Here is a 22,425-nt window from a genome sequence, read left to right on the forward strand (position 1 = left end):
TCAAGTGATTCATAATCAAGTGATTCCAAAAACCAATCAGTATGGAGTTTATTCATGCGCTTTACACCAATATGACCTAAACGGCAGTGCCACAAATAAGTTGCACTATAATTATTAACTTTGCATCTTTTGGCATCAATATTATGTGTATCATTGTGATCGAGATTCAGTAAACCATTTACATTGGATGTAAGACCATAGAAGGTTTTATTCATGTAAATAGAACAACAATTATTCTCTGATTAAAATGAATGACCGTATCGCAATAAACATGATCCAATCATATTTATGCTCAACACAAACACCAAATAACATTTATTTAGTTCCAATACTAATCCCGAAGGAAAAGGGATTGTGCGATGGTGATCTTAACAACCTTGGAATCACTTCCAACTCACATCATCACCTCGCCCTTAACTAGTCTCTGTTTATTTTGCAACTCCTGTTTCGAGTTACTACTCTTAGCAACTGAACCAGTATTAAATACTGAGGGGTTGCTATAAACACTAGGAAAGTACACATCAATAACACGTATATCAAATATACCTTTGTTCACTTTGCCGTCCTTCTTATCCGCCAAGTATCTAGGGCAGTTCCACTTCCAGTGACCATTTCCTTTGCAGTAGAAGCACTCAGTTTCAGGCTTGGGTCTAGCTTTGGGCTTCTACATGGGAGTGGCAACTTGCTTGCTGTTCTTCTTGAAGTTCCCTTTCTTTCCCTTGCCCTTTTACTTGAAACTAGTGGTCTTGTCAACCATCAACACCTGATGCTTTTCTTGATTTCTACCTTCGCTGATTCCAGCATCGCGAAGAGCTCAAGAATCGTTTCCGTCATCCCTTACATATTATAGTTCATCACGAAGTTCTAATAACTTGGTGATAGTGACTAGAGAACACTGTCAATCACTATCTTATCTGGAAGATTAACTCCCACTTGATTATTGTAGTACTCAGACATTCTGAGCACATGCTCACTGGTTGAGCTATTCTCCTCCATCTTGTAGGCAAAATACTTGTCAAAGGTCTCATACCTCTCGACTCGGGCATGAGTCTGAAATACAAATTTCAGCTCTTGGAACATCTTATATTCTCCATGGCATTCAAAACATTTTTGAAGTCCCGGTTCTAAGCCGTAAAGCATGGTGCACTAAACTATCAAGTAGTCATCATACCGAGTTTTTCCAAACGTTCATAACGTCTGCATCTGCTCCTGCAATAGGTCCGTCACCTAGCGGTGCATCAAGGACATAATTCTTCTGTGCAGCAATGAGGATAATCCTCAGATCACGGACCTAATCCATATCATTGCTACTATCATATTTCAACTTATTGTTCTCTAGGAACATATCAAAAATAAACGGGGAGCTACATCGCGAGCTATTGATCTACAACATAGATATGCTAATACTATCAGGACTAAGTTCATGATAAATTAAAGTTCAAGTAATCATACTACTAAAGAACTCCCACTTAGATAGACATCCCTCTAGTCATCTAAATGATCACGTGATCCATATCAACTAAACCATGTCCGATCATCACGTGAGATTGAGTAGCTTTCAATGGTGAACATCACTATGTTGATCATATCTACTATATGATTCACGTTCGACCTTTTGGTCTTAGTGTTCGAGGCCATATCTGCATATGCTAGGCTCGTCCAGTTTAACTCAAGTATTCTGCATGTGCAAAACTGGCTTGCACCCGTTGTATGTGAACGTAGAGCTTATCACACTCGATCATCACGTGGTGTCTCAGCACGAAAACTGTCGCAATGGTGCATACTCAGGGAGAACACTTATACCTTGAAATTTTAGTAAGGGATCATCTCATAATGCTACCGTCGTACTAAGCAAAATAAGATGCATAAAAGATAAACATCACATGCAATCAAAATATGTGACATGATATGGCCATCATCATCTTGTGCCTTTGATCTCCATCTCCAAAGTACTGTCATGATCTCCATCGTCACCGGCATGCCACCATGATCTCCATCATCTTGATCTTTATCAACGTGTCGTCACATGGTCGTCTCGCCAACTATTGCTTTTGCAACTATTGCTATCGCATAGCGATAAAGTAAAGCAATTATATGGCGCTTGCATCTTATGTAATAAAGAGACAACCATAAGGCTCCTGCCAGTTGCCGATAACTTTAACAAAACATGATCATCACATACAACAATTTATATCTCATCACGTCTTGACCATATCACATCACAACATGTCCTGCAAAAACAAGTTAGACGTCCTCTACTTTGTTGTTGCAAGTTTTACGTGGCTGCTACGGGCTTCTAGCAAGAACTGTTCTTACCTATGCATCAAAACCACAATGATTTTTCGTCAAGTGTGCTGTTTTAACCTTCAACAAGGACCGGGCGTAGTCACACTCGATTCAACTAAAGCTGGAGAAACAGACACCCACTAGCCACCTCTGTGCGAAGCACGACGGTAGAACCAGTCTCATGAACGCGGTCATGTAATGTCGGTCTGGGCCTCTTCATCCAACAATACCATCAAATCAAAGTATGACATGCTGGTAAGCAGTATGACTATTATCGCCCACAACTCTTTGTGTTCTGCTCATGCATATAACATCTACGCATAGACCTGGCTCGGATGCCACAGTTGGGGAACGTAGTATTTCAAAAAAATTACCTACGATCACGTAATCTAGGAGATGGATAGCAACGAGCGGGGAGAGTGTGTCTACGTACCCTCGTAGACCGAAAGCGGAAGCGTTTAGTAACGCGGTTGATGTAGTCGAACGTCTTCGCGATCCAACTGATCCAAGTACCGAACGTACGACACCTCTGCGTTCAGCACACGTTCAGCTCAATGACGTCCCTCGGGCTCTTGATCCAGTTGAGGCCGAAGGAGAGTTCTATCATCACGACGGCGTGGCGACGGTGATGGTGAAGTTACCGTCGTAGGGCTTCACCTAAGCACTACGATGATATGATCGAGGTGTGTAACTGTGGAGAGGGGCACCGCACACGGCTAAGACAAATCTTGGAGTGCCTTTGGGGTGCCCCTGCCCACGTATATAAAGGAGGGAGGAGGAGGAGGCCGGCCTAGGAGGGGCGCGCCTATAGGGGGAGTCCAACTAGGATTCCCAATCCTAGTTGGAGTCCCCTTCCTTTTCCAACAGGGGAGAGAGGGAAGGAGTAGGAGAGGGAGAAAGAAAGAAAAGGGGGCGCTGCCCCCTCCCTAGTCCAATTCGGACTCACCATGGGGGGGCGCACGGCTACCCCTTGAGGCCCTTCTCTCCTTTCCCGTATGGCCCATTAAGGCCCACTACTTCCCCCGGCGAATTCCCATAACTCTCCGGTACTCCGAAAAATACCCGAATCACTCGGAACCTTTCCGATGTCCGAATATAGCCTTCCAGTGTATCGATCTTTATGCCTCGACCATTTCGAGACTCCTCGTCATGTCCGTGATCTCATCCGGAACTCTGAACAACCTTCGGTACATCAAATCACATAACTCATAATACAAAATCGTCATCGAACATTAAGCGTGCGGACCCTACGGGTTCGAGAACTATGTAGACATGACCGAGACACATCACCGGTCAATAACCAATAGCGGAACCTGGATGCTCATATTGGCTCCTACATATTCTACGAAGATCTTTATTGGTCACACCGCATAACAACATACGTTGTTCCCTTTGTCATCGGTATGTTAATTGCCCGAGATTCGATCGTCGGTATCATCATACCTTGTTCAATCTCGTTACCGGCAAGTCTCTTTACTCATTCCGTAATGGATCATCCCACAACTAACTCATTAATCACATTGCTTGCAAGGCTTATAGTGATGTGCATTACTGAGAGGGCCCGGAGATACCTCTCCGATACATGGAGTGACAAATCCTAATCTCGATCTATGCCAACCCAACAAACACCTTTGGAGACACATGTAGAGCATCTTTATAAGCACCCAATTATGTTGTGATGTTTGATAGCACACAAGGTGTTCCTCCGGTATTTGTGAGTTGCATAATCTCATACTCAGAGGAACATGTATAAGTCATGAAGAAAGCAATAGCAATAAAACTAAACGATCATAATGCTAAGCTAACGGATGGGTATTGTCCATCACATAATTCTCTAATGAGCTGATCCCGTTCATCAAATGACAACACATGTCTATGGTCAGGAAACATAACCATCTTTGATTAACGAGCTAGTCAAGTAGAGGCATACTAGGGACACTCTGTTTTGTCTATGTATTCACACATGTACTAAGTTTCTGGTTAATACAATTCTAGCATGAATAATAAAAATTTATCATGATATAAGAAAATATAAATAATAACTTTATTATTGCCTCTGGGGCATATTTCCTTCATCGTTGCCCCTCGGAGTCTAGTGAAGACAGAGTTTTCCCTACGTTTCTTTTCGGTGGATTTGAGTCGTAGGAAAGTCGTACTATTAAGAGGGGGTCCGCTTTGGAAAGTTTTGGGTGGAATCATCACGTACACGTCTATTCCTTCTGCACCACCTTTCCTTTGCCTCTTTGGAGCAACCACCGTTTATCCGTGTCTCTGCAAAATGAAGGACTCGTAGTGATTATTGTGTTGTGGCATGCGGTAGTACTGCTCATGGGAGCAGTAGTACCGTAGAGACCCACGGTAGTACCGGCCGGGGTTGCGGTAGTACTGCAGGCCCTTGCGGTAGTACCGCTCCCCAGGCGTGGTAGTACCGTGGCCTCGGGCCGGGCACAGCAGCATGATCGGAAGTAGGGGCGGATGTAATTTTTTACATCCGCACCCTACGCGGTAGTACCGCTCCCTGTATGCGGTAGTACCGTGTCGGAGTTTTGCACTGATCAATACTCAGCGGAAGTAGCCACGGATGTATTTTTATTTGTCTGTGCCTTCCCAGCGCAGACAAACCCTGCCTTGCGGTAGTACCGCAAGGGCGGTTCTACCTCTCTTTGCTTCAATGGAATAGGGCTGGTCTAGCTCCTGTCGCGCAAGCGGTAGTACCGTTGTGCCCCACGGTAGTACCGCAGGCCCTTGCGGTAGTACCGCATGTCGCTGGCTGAGTAAATGGGTAACGGTTGGATTTGTCCTATTTCTATATAAGGGGAGTCTTCTTCTTCGAGTTGTCTACCTCTTCCATCCCCAAGCTCCATTGTTGCTCTAAGCTCCATTTTCGCCCGATCTCTCTCCCTAGCCAATCAAACTTGTTGATTCTCTAGGAATTGGTTGAAAAGGCCTCGATCTACACTTCCACCAAGAGAAATTTGATTCCTCCCCCCCCCCCCACTAATCCCTTGCGGATCTTGTTACTCTTGAGTGTTTGAGCACCCTAGGGTGGTTGAGGTCACCGCGGAGCCATAGTCCATTGTGGTGAAGCTTCGTGGTGTCGTTGGGAGCCTCCAATTAAGTTGTGGAGATTGCCCCAACCTTGTTTGTAAAGGTTCGGTCGCCGCCTCCAAGGGCACCAATAGTGGAATCACGGCATCTCGCATTGTGTGAGGGCGTGAGGAGAATACGGTGGCCCTAGTGGCTTCTTGGGGAGCATTGTGCCTCCACACCGCTCCAACGGAGACGTACTTCCTCTCAAAGGGAAGGAACTTCGGTAACACATCCTCGTCTCCACCGGCTCCACTCTTGGTTATCTCATACCTTTACTTGTGCAAGCTTATATTGTGCTGCATCCCTTGCTTGCTGTGTGCTTTTTGTTGTTGCATCATATATGTTGCTCACCTAGTTGCATATCTAGACAACCTACTTTGATGCAAAGTTTTAATTGGTAAAAAAAGCTAAAAATTGTTAGTTGCCTATTCACCCCCCCCCCCTAGTCAACTATATCGATCCTTTCAACTGATCAACTAGGGGTAAATATATGAGTTGCAACAACAAAAAAACAGAGCAAGAGGGGGAATTTGGGCAAAAGAACCGAGGTTGGGGCTACAAGTTATGAGGACAAGTGAAATTCTGCGTGTTAGGGAAAATTTAGATAAGTGAGATTGACAATAAAAGAACGAATTTTACACCCGAGAACAATATGCTACTCACAACTTAGGTCGTACTAAGTTGTTTCTGTTTTGGTGCAGAATATGTATATCCATATTTTCCACCTATTTATCCTATTAATTTTAAATAATGGCATGAGCTTGGAGCGACTGCATACCACACAGGAGACAACATAAATGCGCAGAATTGACCATAAATAAATATACCGTTAATTCTCTAGACAAAAAACATCTAACATAATTTAGAATAGTAAGACTGACAATTGCGCAAGGATTCAAAATAGGTAAATGCCCCCCCCCCCCAAAGGTAAATGTTCGGAATCGCTGGGTGATGATGCACTCGTGTCGAGCACTGCTCTTGCGCGCAATGTGCCTCCATGGCCCTGTACTCACTCTTTCCTTATCATCTCTAGAAGAATCTGGTCCACATATTTTTCTTTCCCCGTCAGGCGCTTGCCCGGTTCTTCCTCAACTCTTCTTCTTCTTCTCACCACCTCTCTTCTCACATCCACCTTAATGCAACATCGAGGTGAACAAGTCACGTTGCAAGACTATGTCGTTGTCACACTCCCTACCCGTTAGTTTAGTTTCTGTACGCCTTGATACTACACGGCATGAACTCACCGAAACTTATGGGTCGAGGGTAAATAGATGAATTCCAAAAAAACGAGAGGGGGGAATAAGAGCAAAAGAACTGATGTTGAGGCCATGAGTTTTGATAAAAATGTGAATTTTCGCATGTGTCGGGAAGAAAAATTAGAACTACGAGGCTGAGAAGAAAAAACCATATAACACATGAGAACAACATGGCACTCACAACCCAGGCCGTACAACCTAGTTTTGTTCTTGTACAAAACATGTGTATCCATACTTCTCATCAAGTATTGCAATATGTACATGTCATATGTTAGAACAAATGGGGGGATTCCCACCTTTCTCTTTCTCTCTCCTCCACCCCTCTCTGTTCTCAACTCCTGTCCTCACCCCCTCCCAGACAACGCCCTCTCCACTTCACCTCCGTTGGCTTGTCCAGTTAGAAAGGAAGGGAATAGTGGCTCGGCCTCGTTCGTTCACTTGTATATCCACTTTGGTTTTCATCCTACATGGCTTGTTTTGGGTGCAAATTGTCCTTTTGGAGGCTCCGACGAGCGTTGTTCGTGATTGTTCTTGGTGCTGCTACAACCCTGTCCTCTCTCGGCTTCAACTCCACCAAAGATTTGTCAAGTAACGCCCTCTCCAATAACCTCCCTAGTTCTATGCTTCCTGGATCTAGTCTTTACTCTTCCCTTTTGACCATCGGATGGGGATTGAACGTTGGACCGATGTCGAAAGTTCGTGGTCATCCTTCTTCGAGTCCAATAAACCCCTTCTTACCCTTTCCGATCTCGCTAGATTATGTCCACAAAATCCTTTATTTTCAACAAGCCTATTGTGTTAGTGCTTATCTCTCATCTTCTCTCGGATCTGAGCGGGTCGGTCTGGAGATATTGTAGGCTATTATTTCCTTCTCATGGAGCGGTTCCCTTCACCTCCGGTGATGTTTTTCTTTCTCGGCTCATGCTTCATAGGGAAACATTCCTTTGTCAAGTCTGAGATCAATTGGGTTTTGCCATCCCATGGACCATGGACGAGATACAACATAGACTATGCATACAAACCCATGTCAAATTTGATTTGCCGAAAAATATGTCGCAAATTATGCAGTCAAAAACATATAACCCTAAGTTTGAAGGATACGACTTATACTTGGGCAAGGGGTAGTTAGGCAGTGTTTGAAATAGGTAAATATTTGGAATCACTAGGGCGATGGCGTTATCGCGTCGACGACCGCCCGTGGACACCATGTGCCTTGGTGGAACCCATGCATAGTCTTTCCTTATCCCTCCCTGGCGCGCATCTTTTTCTTTCCCCCCTCAGCCGCTTGACCGACTCTACCCCAACTCTATTTCTTCCATCTCGGCTCTTTTCTCCCATCGACGTCAACGTGAGATCGGGGCACACCAGTGACGTTGCAAGGCTATGTCATTGTTGCAACCCTCTACCCTGAGCCACTGTTGTTGCAACCCTTGGCCAATGAAGTTGCAACTAGCTACCTACAGCACACACACACACACATACCACAGTTGCTACAAACCACCACTCATCGCTGCAACCGCACTACACATGGTTGCAAGTTGCTGCCTTTTATTTTAAACTCGTCATTGCAACTGTACTACGTCTTTCATGAAGTTCATACACAATACACTCTCACTGTCATCAAGTTCATACAAAATACACTCTCAACACTGCAGATAGCAAGTTCAAAAGATCCTGCTCTTCATTGCCATGCGACGAGCTGATCTTCGCAATGTGGTTGGAGCAGACGTGGTCTGAGCATATGGGATAAAAGCTTCCAAGGCAACGGGAACAAAGGAACCGGGCATTCCTCTTGAGTCCATGGCTCGGGCTGCTCATCGGCCGACGGATCATTTGCAGCTCTCTTTTTTGGTGAGAGCTATTGCACTGTTGATGTTCTTGGTTTAGGTGATGATGAGTAGTACGTACGATATTAACGTCTAGAAGTTATGGAATTATGCTATTATTACTTTAAATGTGTGTTTGAAATGAATTTATGTTTAAAAGATGTGTTTGAATTTTTTGTTAAAGACTAAAATTATAGGGGGTCTGCTAGCTGCAAAATAGTGATATCCCTAAAAAAGTAAAGTGGAATAAGGAGCACTTTTGACAGTTTACCCAGAAGAGATCTGCTAGAAATGCCCTTATCTGCCCAATGTACCTACTGATCAAGTGAGTTATGCACTAAAGCTTCTAAAAACACCAAGTTTTGGTGGCCTTGCGCTACGGATTCCTCCGGCCAAACCGCCTGTCTCTGCTCTGGAAGGAGCACAGCGCTTCGAGGTAGTCAGCCTCCCCGAAGTCCGGCCACAGGGTGTCGGTGAAGAAGAGCTCCGAGTAGGCCGACTGCCACAGCAAGAAGTTGCTCAGCCGCAGCTCGCCGCTGGTCCGGATGAGCAGGTCGGGGCACGGGAGCTCGGTGCCGCGGCTCGTCTCCAGCTCGCCGGCGAACAGCGACTCGTCGATGTCCTCCGGCCTGAGCAGCTCGCCGCGCACCTTCTGGGCGAGGCTCCGGCAGGCTTGCACTATGTCCCTTCGCCCGCTGTAGCTGATCGCCAGCGTCAGGTCGAGCTGCAAGTTGTCCCTCGTTGCCTCCTCGGCGTCCCTTGCCGTCCTCCGCAGAGACGCCGGCAGCCTCGAGCAGTCGCCGATCACACGTAGGCGAATTCCGTCCCTGCACAAAACAGTAACCCATCAGTGCTAGAGTAGAAATCGGGCTGTTCTTCAGCCGTAATCTTAGTGGTTATCAGTTAGATTAGTGCGTTAATTCATCTGCCGGAGCCGGCCGGCACATGGAGCGGAGTGCTCGGGTGCATCTTATCAGAATGGCAATAGAGACGGCCAAAATGTGAGGCCATTAATCTACGGCGGATTGGCTGGCGTGCGTACCTCAAGAACTCGGCGACGCTGTCGTGGATCACCCGCTCGAACAGCCCCATAAGGAAGTCAACCTCCGCCTGCAAATTCCAAGAACCGTCAGGCTCAGGGCGGAGGCCGGAGGGAGCCGGCAAAAACGCGCGCGCGCGCGGCCAGGTCAGGTGTGATGTGCTACCTTGGGGCGGCTCCAGTTCTCGTGGGAGAAGGCGAAGGCGGTGAGCTCGCGGATGCCCCAGGTGCGGGAGAGCCGCACCGTCTCCACCAGCGCGCGCCGCCCGGCCTCGTGCCCGAACGCCGGCGGCATGCCCCGCGCGCGCGCCCACCGCGAGTTCCCGTCCATCACCACCGCCACGTGGCGCGGCAGCGACTCCGGCCGCAGCCCGCGAGGGAGGAGCGACTCGGCGGCCGCGCCGCGCGGGCATGGCTGTGCCGAGCGGCGCGTGCGGCGGGAGGAGGTGGGAAGCTGCGGATGGGTAGCGGCTGGAGACTGGGAGAGCAGCATGGGATTGGGGTCTCTCGGTGGTGTGTCCCGTTGCCGTTGGCTTGGCCGTTGCTTCGAAACCCGAAGGGTCAAGCCACATGTTTAACGTGTAGTTTTGATGAACATATACACTCCTAAAAGCACGTTCGGCTAAGTAATTTCTTTGTTGGAATTGCTAGTCTTAGAGTGCAAGATCCTCATCAAGGATTTATTTACCCAAATGATAAGTGTCATACCAGATGCGTGGCACTCTGGTCTTGATCTTTTTTAATGGCAATTTCAGTCACGCAAGGATTGCAGAATTCAGTGACATATGGTAAGTTTGTGTCAAAAATAAATTGAAGCATAAAATTTTTCATGTTTGACAACTAAAGTTGCCATCCTCGTGTCACTAAACTTGCCATAAAAATGTTCGAAGTTGCCATGTGCTCGTGCCACACGTCAGGTACTTATCAGGGTCCGTTTATGCTTGCTGAACCATTGTGTTGTGCATATTTTTATTTTGTAATCTGTAATGAATTTCTTTTTTGACACAGCCGTAAGCAAAAGTGGGTCAAACAAACATTAAAATAGGGAGAAACAGGTGAAGCAAACGGGATTAAGTGAATTCACCGCAATGCCAAAGGCAGCCTAAATCAAAGTCAAATGGCATGGAAGCCACAAGCAAAACTTAAGGATTTCACGCTTGACCAATACTTAAGGATTTCACGGTGAAATCAAGTTTGAATCCCGCAACAAGATTGGCATTAAAAACCGTGAAATCGAGTTCGAATCTTCCTCACATTGGCATTAAATCCCGCGACAAGATCGATCAACCGTGAAATCCTTAAGTATTGGTCGATTGAGACCTGTTTCCAAAAATGCTCAGGAGACGATGTTTATTTCTAAGTTGGTGATCACACTTGTTGATTCTTTGTCCAACATGGGTTGAGCAAAAAGCAAATTTTAGAAATCATGTGTAGCTTGATGGACTTAGAAATAACTATTTCTCGGTTCACTTAGATCCATGATTGAGACTCCACCTCGCATTCCTCCGCTCCGTCAACTTGAGTCGACGATGCTAGGATGCATGATTAATCTAGAGTCGACGTGGAGTGAAGGCAAGATAAAGCTGAGGACCAGTGACTTAAGTAAAAAATATTACAGGTTTAGGGTTTCAAGCGAGGTTATCGCCACTATCACATAACTAATGATCTCCAAGCATAAAGGGAACCAATTAGACAAAATGGACTCATAGTGGAGATAGTGTCGGAGAGTGTGTGTTTTTCACGGGAAGGTGGGTTGATGCAATGAGTCGTAGGAGCATCTCTAGCAAATCCTATACTAAAGCTACAAAGGTCCTCTCTATCCTATTTTACTTTTTTTAGGAAGATCACTACTCCGGAGCTAGCAGTTCCCCTATTGTATAAATTTTGGTTTCACAAATGTTTAAACCCATTGCTCAAAATATTCTAATAAATTGATCAAATTTTGAACACAAAGTAGAGAATTTGAATACATCACATCACAATTGAACTACAAGCATAAATATAGTTTAACAAATCCATCGGACATAACCATATTTTGCGCCAAAGTCAACGAACGAGCAAGTTCACTCAAAAAACCACCAACACACAGTGGATCAAATGTCATCATAGTTCAAATAGGCTCACACAACACTACTGCCGCCGCCTGAACGATCGCCACCAAACGCCTTGGCCATGATGTTGCCACAAGTAAGCTCCCAAAATCTTCTCTCTATCTTGTCCATCTTGCTAGGATTCATAAACATAACAATACTGTCCCTGGCCACCCTCTTCTCATTTCGCTCGTCAGACACCATTGCTAGCTTTTGCACCTCAATGTCAAGCAATTTCTTGTTCTCCACCTCCTCCATTTCAAGCCTTTTCATCTCAATCTCAAGCCTTTTCTCCTCCGCAAGCACCTTTGTATCCTCAGTTGTGGCCATTGCCCTCCACTTCTCCTCCATGGCCTTCATCTAATAGAACAATTCATATTCTTTTCTTTGCATTCGGTCACCAAAGCACTTTATGAATCCACCATTGCAGTCAACTCTTCCTTGTAAGCTCCAACACCACCGCTCCTCTTGACTTGATTTGCATGCTTTCCTGCATCTAGATGCACAAGAGTAGTAGTCGGGTTCTCTACAAAGTCCTCTCCTTCACTTCAAAATTTCTTTTTATCCACTTGTCATGTCCATCAAGCTCGGTATAGCAATGGTGAAAACCAAACAGTTTGCTATGGTTTTTGTTGTTCCTTTCTTCATAAATAGCTTGCATTGCTTCCTCGTATTGGTAGGTGGGCATTCCACTTGTCGGCTACAAGTTTACTTGCCCCACACAACGGCCCATCGGTTGTGTTGCTCTTGGATGTTACCCCAAAGATGACTAAGAGAACCGATTATGCGGCTAGAGGGGATGGGCGCAATGTTGCTCCTTTGTTTGGTCGACACCGATCGTGGCATCGAGAGAGACGTTGATCCAAGCTTCACACAAAGCTTTGCCTTCATCGATCTTGTAGTTGCCCGTCCTCGGCTTCCTCTTCACTTGACTCTCACCGATCTCCTCGTCCATCATCTCAACATCTCTCGTTTGGTTATATGGCATAGTCATCGCAATGTCATTGAGCCCAAGTGTGTGACTTGAATTCAATTCATTCATGAAATATTGGGCATCATTGTTCATTTGCTCACTACAAAAGTAAAGGAGGAACCTAGCAATCAATACCGAAGAATGCATCAGTATACTAAGCAAAATGCAAACAATAACGAAAAGAGGCATTTTTTACCTTTTGGGCATTTCCTCGAGCATGTCGTCGTCGCAGGTCGTAGCATTCGAATCCATCCCATCCTCGGCCGCCTGCGGTGGAGGGGTTGCCGGTGTGGCAACAAGAGGTGGGGTAGCAGTCGTCGGAGCCGCAGCAAGTCGAAGGGGGAAGCAATAGGCGGCCACATTCTTCTTTTTCTTCGCCAGTGTCACCACGTTGACTGTCACCTTTTCCATTGGCTGACGGAGGGACTGTCAACGACCGTCGTCGACGCTTTGTTGCCAATGAGATTTCTCTCCTGATGCTGCCTTTTTGGTGGCTGCACTGCCGAATTCATGGCCATCGATGGGTCTCCGACGCCGGCGCTAGTGTCCAAGGGTGCGGCGAGGGAGTCAGCCGAGCTGACGCAAACTAAAATTGAGAGAGAGGGAGGAAAGCTTTGGGGGGGGGGGGGGGTTTCAAAAACTCAAATTTAGTAAAGTTTTGTGTTTAGGGGGTCTACTGGTTGGCTCTTTTTGGCCCAAATATCACTTTTGCTCCTCAATTTTCAGTTTCAGGATATTTGTTAGAGATGTCCCAGGACAAGGTGTTAGGGCTAGGAGTTTTTTTTTAGGAAGGGCTGGAGGTTTAGTGCGAGCAATGAAATTGAATCCAACAACTCCCTCAAAAAAAAGTTGAATCCAACAGCAACAAGTGAACAAGTAAGCCAAAAGGTGACGCTAGTGGAGACATCAAATGGTTGGTGTTGGGGTGGTTGGATTGTAACGAAACAGGGGGGCGGGTGATTGGATTAAATAGATCGAACTGGAACATCTTGGCCTTGATCTTTTCCATGCGGACAGGCAGTTAAAGCACGCACTGCGCGTTGCGCAATGAAATGGGGGCAGCCAGCTCGTGCTAATCTGCAGACTGGTCATACGTTTGCCATTTCCGTTCCTTTCTGAAACTGCACGATAGTACAATGCCACCAATAAAGCATTGTTATTACAAGCTTAAAAAGGACAAAGGTCATGCTCATGCACATGGCAGAAGATCAATCATGTGCAGTTAACTGCCAATCTGCCACCTTCCTGAACTAAATTTGGGTCTCATTTCAAAATATATGCGACGACTTGACAGACGATCAACCGACACAGGTCTACGGCATATGAGAATTGCAACCACGAGTCATGGGATAAGAATAACAGGAGGCCCAGAAGAATTTTCCAGAAACATACTGCTAGAATGCTGAGATAGGAGTAAAGCGAACAGAATAGAGAAAACTAGGATGGGGATACTGTTCCGGCGTTCCTTGAAGCGACTGTAGGACTAGTTGGGTTGCCTATAATTTGAGATCTGTCTCCTTTGTCACCACTCAGCAGACATGTGATGTTCGGTAGTACTACTATCATATGAAAACTGCAAAACAGGTTGTACGAAGAAATTATTGTGACCCCCGGCTTTCGAGAGAGAGAGAGAGAGGGTCGCCATGCATTCTGAAGGAGCCCCTGAAGAAATCCACTGGCAGACACAAATGTGTTAATTGTTGGTATCATCAGTACAAAAGAATGTTACATGCACACACAGTGGGGGACTTACGGAGACTTTAATCAACTATTCCACGTTTCTGTTGGGCGTCCATGGCGAACCTGGAGACCAGATTCCATACACGGTTCACAACTCCATGCGACATGATGGAAAATGCATCTTTTGCAGCTCCTTGACGTGCTTCTAGAGCTTTGGAATCGCTAAGCAGTTCTTTTAGCACCTCCAGCAGTTCAGCTTCTCCTGTCAACTGGCAAGAACATTGGCATCAGTTTTCTAGCTGGAGTGGGAGGAGTGAAAAGACCAGCCTTCACCGATAGGCCCGATCACAAGATCTTGTGCCTAAAGAGCAGTCTATGGGCTTTTACCCTGTTATTAAACATTAATATTACTTCCTAACAAATTTCCCAAATAGAAAGAAAGCCAACCAAGAAAGTACCACTATGCATGATCGAACTACCCTCGGCATTGATTAGTGGTGTGCAGGAGCAAGTCATTCAATAAACAATGCAAATGATGCGCCATAGTTATGTTTCAGTAAAGGGACCCCTTAAATAAATGGGAAGTTACAGAACAACTTGTCACCTGCTTGACAGCTAGAGGATTTATTTGCCACATTTCAACCAGCATATGATAGAAATGTCCAACATGGGGACCTGAAAGCCAGTGCAAATCGTCAAACTCTATACGCTCTGATTTGGCCAAAGAAACGATGCAAGCTCAAATAGGTAGATACCTTTGCCTTACCAGTTAGAACAGCACAACCAGCTGCAGCAGCCTCGGAAAAATTATGGCCAGACAAGCTAGGTAAAAATGAGCCTCCCACAACTGCTATTGGAGTGACCCTGTAGAGCATTCTTAATTCCCCTGCTTACCATCATATTTTCTGCCATTAACTAATAGTTCAAACGGATATACATAATCTGCACAGAAATAATGCACAAACTTTCCGATGGAGAGATTACACAAACCTAGAGTATCAACCACGTATACCCTAGTGTTTATAGACACCAATTCCATTGTTGACCTCAGCACAAAATTGACCTTTTGTTTTTTCAGTGCCTGCAAGAAATTGTATACAAAGATATGGTTCAGGCCTATTGTAGTACCAAGTTTACATTAAAATGTATCACATGCTCTTTATGCTTTAAAAATAATAAAAGAAAGACACTAGAACTACAGGGAGTAGCCTCTTTGTTTGTTTTTCATAAAGAACGAGAGGCAACCCTGAGCTCCCCGTGGAGTTCACAATATGAAAGCAAGTGGGCTGGGCATCCACTGACACACCTAACTAACTTGGCAATGCTCAGTTGTCTGCTTTTCATGCTTTAGAAAAACTATCAAACTTCAAGACGTGCACAGTTCTGTTATTCACAGTACTCGAGCCTTATACAGTAAACAGAGTAACTCCCATAACACTTGCTCCTCATCTTAAGTATATTTACAATCATTTGATTTTTTAATAACCAACAAGATATGATACTTACTTCACTCCAAATTGTAAGCAGTTTAAGCATTTATAGGAAAAGAACTGGTAGCATTTACAAAGCCTAATTAGTATGATTAGATCCATTGTGAAATATATTTCCATATTGTATATAAACTTTTGCTTTACACAACATACATATCGTAAAAAAATACTGTTCAAAGTATCAACTTGGAGAGTCAATGTCTAAAACTACTTACATTTTGGAATGGAGAAAGTATTAGAAAACTGGTAAGTAGCCAAATAACTAACGTTGTACTCGGGAACTGGCTCATACACCAAACAGGGTAAAATAGAAGGGGTACGAAAAGGCACCATTAACATACCAAAGAAACATTCTTGATGTCCTGAGGATGTCTTGGCACGAGAATTAAAAGTAGCGAAGGATACGCCTTGATTAACTCGTCATGAACGCGGAGAATGACTGAAAAACAAAAATAAAGTTAAGGTAGCCTCAAGGAATCGTTTTATGTTGAGAACACTGCCATTATGACCTAGGAAATGAATTCTTTTACGTTGCTTCACAAAAAAACACTGTGCAAGGTCCTTTTCCATGATTGGTGTACTACGAGAATGGTAGGAAAACTGAAGGAAAGGACAGAAGATACGAAATGATAGGCGGGCCCAAGAACAGAGACAACTATAATTATAAATTTTGGCAACCTGGAGAGTACAGAAGTCTTTGTTGACTAGGCAATCTTAAATATATTGAAGGCATATTCCATGAACATAACAGCTCGCAAAGGCAATCTGCTTATCTACTCCCCATTCCTAATCCAAGTCCCCTTCGTAAACAGCTGTCAAACATTTAAAACTTGCAATTCTGACCCCTTGATTGGCCATGTGAAGATTGCATGAATATATTCATCATGTGAGGTATTTTACTTAATGTTGATTTCATGACTTGAATAGCACTTAGCAATGGATAAACTTGTACTTGGAGACTGTAAGGAAGTCAGCAAAGAGGTTAGGCTAGCAGGGGGCCACCATATAGTTGATTGAGCGCACAGTTCACTGGAACGGCAGATGCACAACAAATTATATTGGTGCACTTAATAGCAAAAAGGTGCACTTCTGGTGTGCTTACCTTCCTCTTCACCTCTGTGAATTGAAGCTGCCATCCAGATGGGCCTATCATTGAACTGCCGCTGCAGATCTTTGATTGTATTCAACTCTTTCTCCCGAACCTCAACATCACCGACAGCTAGGTAAATCATGAGTCACAATAAATCACTTCACTTGTGAACAGGGTCATCTTTTCAAGCTCCTGAGATTACCTTTAGAATTGTGCCACTCGTAGGTTCACTACCAAATGTATTCTCAAAAGTCAAAACGATGAATGACTAGAAAAGAAAAAGATAAACAGAAAATACCATATTTTAAATCGCCAGCGAAATGGATTTTGTACGGTGGTGTATGGAGCAACTGAAAACGAACAGCCTGGATGGTACTCTGCACCAGATAAAATGAACGCTGATGGGGGTAACAGTTGTACGACATAAAAGTAGGGCTTAAACCTCTACTACTACTTACCAGTGGGATAACAAGTGATAGTTTAGAGAGCATCAGAGAGACTAATGGTAACCCTAGAGGCACAGACCAACGGTTGAACGACTTCAGTGACATGCGGGCATTTAAAAGAGCCACTGCAATCTGAAAATATGCAGGCCAGTTATGTTCATAACAAACAATTAGCTAGGGAACGATGCAGATACTAATGAACAACACAAGGCAATAAAATCTGCTCATGTACAGCATGCAGGAAGTTTTGAAAAGGCAGCCCAGACTCTAGAAATTGGAATACGGGAAAGATCATTAACAGAGAGCAGGTGATGCACAAGATCATGAATGAACTGCTCACCCCTTTCTCTGCTGCAGACATGATGAGGTTTGGCCACAATTCACTTTCCATGAGAAGTATCAAACTTGGCTTCCAGTATCCAATGAAACTTTCTATTGCGTCAGGACAGTCAAGAGGTGCAAACTACAGACACTCAACAAATGCATCATTAGAATTTAGAAGGACAAACAGGCATAATCACACAATTCACTATCAACGCTCTTATATTTCTTTACAGAGGCAACCTAACAATCAAAAGTAAGTGGACATAACAGAATCTTATGAAGTTTAGGTGGTACAGCCGAACAAAGTAGTATCATTACCAAACAAATTCCATTAGCCATATGTTGAGGCAGAAACAGTTTTCTTGAGAGAGGTGAACAAAGCAATTACAATTACCTCTTCTGGGTGTCGAAATGGTTATATTATCTCTTTTCTACAGATAGTTATATGCATAAGTACCGGATAAGGTTAAGCAACAACGCTACAAAATTAGCACCTTAATTTTTTGAACCTTTTTTAATGATATGACCTACGCGATTGCTAAGCACCTGCATTTTACATAGATGGTTGCATTTTCTCTTAGTTATAAATTTATTCTACAGCTTGTTGAATTATTTTGATGGATTCCCTCATTTCACCAACTCGTACTAAATAGTGAGCTAACGAATCCCGTTCTTTTTGCCACTGAACAGGTATAGTTGCATGCATAAGCACCTGGGAATGCTACAAGGCTACAAGACGAGCTCATTATCTATCATATGTGGCAAGATCAAATGATTTCCTGTTACCAAACGCCTCTTCAATCATCTAAACTAGATATGGCATCACTAAATTAACTCTAGCATACGTTTCGAAATAAATAAAATAACTCTAGCATAACAAGAGAGCTCTGAAGGTGTGGAGCAATCTCCAAACTCACCTGATATATGACAACATCCGGTAGCAAATCCTTTATCACTTCGCTATATCAAACAAAGAAGGGAACTCAAAGCTTGACCACATCTATGTAAATAAAATAGCCCGCTCAAATGCTCAATGGTGATTGTGGGACTCACAAGGCGGAGAGAGTGGTGGTGGTGAGGAGGATAGGGAGGCCGGGATGGAGGCGCGCGCAGTGACGGACGACCGGGAGCGCGGCCATTCCCTCGCCGAGGGAGACGGCGTGGAACCACACGAGCGGCGAGCCTGGCCGAGGCCGCGCGACCGACGGCCGGCCCAGCCGCTCTGGCCAACGTGACCGGTGCTCCAGCCCTCGCAGCCGCCGCCACAGGAGCACCGCCGGCGCCGCCGCGCGGCTCGCCGCCCTGTACAGCTCGTACAGCGCCCGGCCTCCGCGCGCCGCCGACGCCGGCGCATGGGCCGGCCGCATGGTTGGAACCTGGCCGATCCAACGAAAGAGGCAGTGACTAGTGAGCGGGCCGTTACACTTCTAGTGGTTCAATATACAAGCCCAACCTACACGAAAATGACGCGTTCGAAATGTGATTGGGCCCTTCCCGACCCTCCGTAAACTTGTCGTGCTCACGAACAAGAGGTTTACGCAAAAAAAAAGGTTTTACGCTTTCAAAGTTTTTGTCTAAAAAAAAGAAAAAAACGCTTTCAAAGTTCAGAAGATCACATTCTCTCCAGGTTTTTATATTAAAAAAAATTATCTCCAGGTTCCAAAATGGAGAGAGTTCGTGTTTGCTCCCGTCCTTGGACTCAGAATTCATAAACCGTGGAGCATTAGAAAAGATCTAAGAATGCCAAGAAAATAAATCTATTTGAGGGAGAGGTAGATGGGGAGGACAAGAACCCCACACTGCACCCCTCAGAAGAACGCAAATAGGAAGAAGTTAAGAGGAAGAGATGGTCAGGCAGTGGACAGTAATAAAAGTTCTGCAAATGATTTAGGATCGGCGACACCCCTAGAGGGTGATCGCCGGGAGCAATGAAACTCTTGTCATGGAACTGCCGGGGTCTCGGGAATGAACCGGCAGTTCGAGCTTTGCTGGACGTCCAGCGAAGTACCCATCCCGATGTGATGTTCTTGTCGGAGACTCACCTCGATAGCTATCCGGCTGAATGTCTGAGGCGTCGTTTGAAGATGGATCAAAAACTAGTTTGCACTAGTAATGGGAGAAGTGGTGGTTTATTGTTACTATGGAAAAATAATATAGTAGTTCGGAGATTGGGGTTAGACCCCAAGTTTATTGATGTACAGATCACAAGCGATGGAGGTGAACCATGGCGATTGACTGGCATGTATGGGGAATTTCGATGGGAAAATAAGTACTTGACTTGGGACCGTATGCGCCAGCTATCTCAAACAAGTACACTACCATGGTTACTTATTGGTGATCTAAATGAAATTCAATTTCTGCATGAGAAAGAGGGGGGAATCCACGTCCCCAACAGTATATGGTGGCTTTCCAACAAGCGATTGATGATTGTAACCTGCATGATATGGGCTTCGTTGGAGATATATTTACATGGCGCAGAGGAAGGATCCGAGGAAGGTTGGACAGAGGTCTCGTGAACGATGGATGGTCTAGTTTATTTCCCAATGCAAATCTGGAACATTGTAACTTTAACCATTCTGACCATAGACCATTGTTGGTTGACACTGATTTTTATCAAGGAACAACACCGATCCAAGAGAGACCCAAGAGGTTCGAAGCTAGGTGGCTAAGAGAGGCAAATTTTTCTGACTTGGTTCAAGAAATGTGGGATAAGGCAGGAGGTGACCCGAATGTTTCAGGGATTTTTCAGAAGCTCTCCCGTATGCACTCAGAATTTCATTACTGGGATCAACGGGTGTTAAAAAAACCAAAGAAGCGTCTTCGGAAAGCACAACGAGATCTAGAGCAAGTTATGGCTGGACCCATGACGGATGAAAATGAAATAAAAAGAAAGGAGCTGGCTGAATTGATAGAGTATCTGTTAGAACTTGAGGAGATCCAAAGTATGCAGCGATCTCGCGTGGATCGGCTTAGATATGGGGATTGTAATACAACCTTTTTTCAAGCTTTTGCGGCGGCTCGGAGGAAAAGGAACTATATCGAGAAATTGAAAGATAATAATGGCGACATTATGGAAGGTATGGCTGATTTAAATCCTCATATACAAGGTTATTTTGCTAGCCTGTTCATGTCTGCAGTTTAGCATATCGATCCTGCATTACTTCAGAAGGTGCACCGAAAGGTAACAGAACAAATGAACACCATATTGATGGCACCTTTTTTTGCTGATGATGTTCGCAAGGCAGCTTTTAGCATTGGCGATCTAAAGGCTCCGGGCCCAGACGGGCTACATGCAATATTCTTTAAAAAATATTGGCATATCATTGGTGATGAAATTATTTTTGCAGTATTACATGCGATCAACACCAGGCATATTCCAGCAGAATGGAATGATACATCCATTGTCTTGATCCCAAAAGTGGATTCCCCGGAGTTAATACCACAGTTCCGGCCCATTAGCTTATGCAACGTTCTTTATAAAATTATCTCCAAGATGCTTGCATTTCGTCTAAAGAGTATTCTGCCTGATATCATTTCTCCTACACAAAGTGCTTTTGTCCCTGGCAGGATGATCACTGACAATATTCTGGTGGCATATGAATGCATTCAGAAAATTAAGAACACCAAGAACAGTCAGGCTGGGTTATGTGCAGTAAAACTAGACATGCATAAAGCTTATGACAGGGTCGAATGGATCTTCTTAAGGAACATGATGCATAGATTGGGGTTTGATAACAGATGGATTGAGCTTATGATGGCTTGTGTGAGCTCAGTTAGATACAAAGTTCGTTTTAATTCCCAAGAGACAGAGATGTTTATACCTTCGAGGGGACTCCAGCAGGGGGATCCTTTATCTCCTTATTTATTCCTGATTTGTGCAGAAGGCCTATCCAGCATGTTGCAGTATGAAGAAGAAGTTGGTGGCATTGATGGGATTAGAGTGTGCAGGAATGCACCGTCAGTTTCACACCTCTTATTTGCTGACGGTTCTCTAATTCTCATGAGAGCAGATATGTTAAATGCAACTTCCTTACAGCATGTGTTGGACACCTATTGTGAAAACTCGGGACAACTGGTAAGTTTGAATAAATCCAGTGTTTTCTTTAGCCCAAATACTAATATGTAGACAAGAGATGAAATATGTGATGAACTTCATATCACAACACAAGCATTGTCAGATAAATATTTGGGTTTGCCTGCTATGGTTGGCGCTGATAGAAGTGACTGCTTTAAGCATTTTTGTGAGAAAATCAAGAAACCTTTGAAGGGTTGGATGGAGAAACAGTTATCTACAGGAGGGATGGAAATTCTATTGAAAGTTGTTGCACAGGCTATTCCAGTTTTTGCTATGTCTGTATTCTGCATTCCGAAGGGAGTGTGTAAAGATATTACAGATGCGATTGCACAATTTTGGTGGGGAGATGATGAAGAAAATAAAAAGATGCATTGGTTTTCTTGGTGGAAATTATGCATTCCAAAATGTGATGGTGGTATGGGATTCAGGGATCTACACTCCTTTAATTTGGCTTTATTAGCTAAGCAATGTTGGAGACTAATTACAAATCCAGAATCTATTTGTTCCCAAATCTTGAAGGCCAAATACTTCCCATCCACTGATTTACTCTCTGCAGGCCCCAAAAAGGGATCTTCTTTTACATGGCAGAGTATAATTGTGGGACTTGCCACTTTTAAGTGTGGCTATATTTGGCGAATTGGTTCGGGAGAGAAGGTGAATATATGGAATGATCCATGGGTTCCTGCAAGTCCGGACAGGAAGATTTTAACTCCTCGGGGACACACCGTGATATCTAAGGTGGTGGAGCTAATTTATCCAG

The 22,425-nt window shown here is 44.5% G+C and overlaps 2 protein-coding genes and 1 pseudogene across 3 annotated transcripts; 1 reads left to right on the forward strand and 2 right to left on the reverse strand.

Annotated features, from left to right (window-relative positions):
- Window positions 1–8,661: 8,661 nt before the first annotated feature.
- Window positions 8,662–10,045, reverse strand: LOC125543772 (cis-prenyltransferase 4, chloroplastic-like). Its single transcript, XM_048707242.2, has 3 exons — window positions 9,664–10,045; window positions 9,501–9,568; window positions 8,662–9,285 (listed from the first exon to the last, which is right to left on the reverse strand). Exons 1-3 carry the CDS (start codon window positions 9,988–9,990, stop codon window positions 8,835–8,837), a joined length of 846 nt encoding a protein of 281 aa, XP_048563199.2. The 5' UTR covers window positions 9,991–10,045; the 3' UTR covers window positions 8,662–8,834.
- A 3,761-nt stretch (window positions 10,046–13,806) lies between these two features.
- Window positions 13,807–18,995, reverse strand: LOC125543771 (putative 3-deoxy-D-manno-octulosonic acid transferase, mitochondrial). Of its 2 annotated transcripts, XM_048707241.2 has the most exons (12): window positions 18,644–18,994; window positions 18,508–18,550; window positions 17,607–17,729; window positions 17,279–17,398; window positions 17,119–17,197; window positions 16,833–16,949; window positions 16,072–16,169; window positions 15,231–15,321; window positions 15,007–15,126; window positions 14,845–14,915; window positions 14,314–14,509; window positions 13,807–14,235 (listed from the first exon to the last, which is right to left on the reverse strand). In XM_048707241.2, exons 1-11 carry the CDS (start codon window positions 18,955–18,957, stop codon window positions 14,321–14,323), a joined length of 1,365 nt encoding a protein of 454 aa, XP_048563198.2. In that variant the 5' UTR covers window positions 18,958–18,994; the 3' UTR covers window positions 13,807–14,235; window positions 14,314–14,320. The 2 variants fall into 2 exon arrangements, with proteins under 2 accessions (XP_048563198.2, XP_087369643.1); XM_087513517.1 differs by lacking the exon at window positions 13,807–14,235 and having other exon boundaries at window positions 14,996–15,126; window positions 18,644–18,995.
- A 523-nt stretch (window positions 18,996–19,518) lies between these two features.
- On the forward strand, window positions 19,519–20,732 carry LOC147980734 (uncharacterized; annotated as a pseudogene).
- The last annotated feature ends 1,693 nt before the right edge of the window (window positions 20,733–22,425 follow it).

Source organism: Triticum urartu, chromosome 3A, assembly GCF_056163025.1.
Source record: "Triticum urartu cultivar PI428250 chromosome 3A, HENAU_Tu73, whole genome shotgun sequence".
Classification (NCBI taxonomy): domain Eukaryota; kingdom Viridiplantae; phylum Streptophyta; class Magnoliopsida; order Poales; family Poaceae; genus Triticum; species Triticum urartu.

Excerpts from the sequence above, each read along its gene's own strand:
- LOC125543772 (XM_048707242.2), bottom strand. The coding sequence starts at position 9,990 with ATGCTGCTCTCCCAGTCTCCAGCCGCTACCCATCCGCAGCTTCCCACC. Across the intron at positions 9,569-9,663 it reads AGAACTGGAGCCGCCCCAAG|GCGGAGGTTGACTTCCTTAT; the intron begins GTAGCACATCAC and ends TGGAATTTGCAG. Across the intron at positions 9,286-9,500 it reads AGCGTCGCCGAGTTCTTGAG|GGACGGAATTCGCCTACGTG; the intron begins GTACGCACGCCA and ends TGTTTTGTGCAG.
- LOC125543771 (XM_048707241.2), bottom strand. The coding sequence starts at position 18,957 with ATGCGGCCGGCCCATGCGCCGGCGTCGGCGGCGCGCGGAGGCCGGGCG. Across the intron at positions 17,399-17,606 it reads TGTCTGCAGCAGAGAAAGGG|ATTGCAGTGGCTCTTTTAAA; the intron begins GTGAGCAGTTCA and ends GCATATTTTCAG. Across the intron at positions 14,916-15,006 it reads TGGTTGTGCTGTTCTAACTG|GTCCCCATGTTGGACATTTC; the intron begins GTAAGGCAAAGG and ends ACTGGCTTTCAG.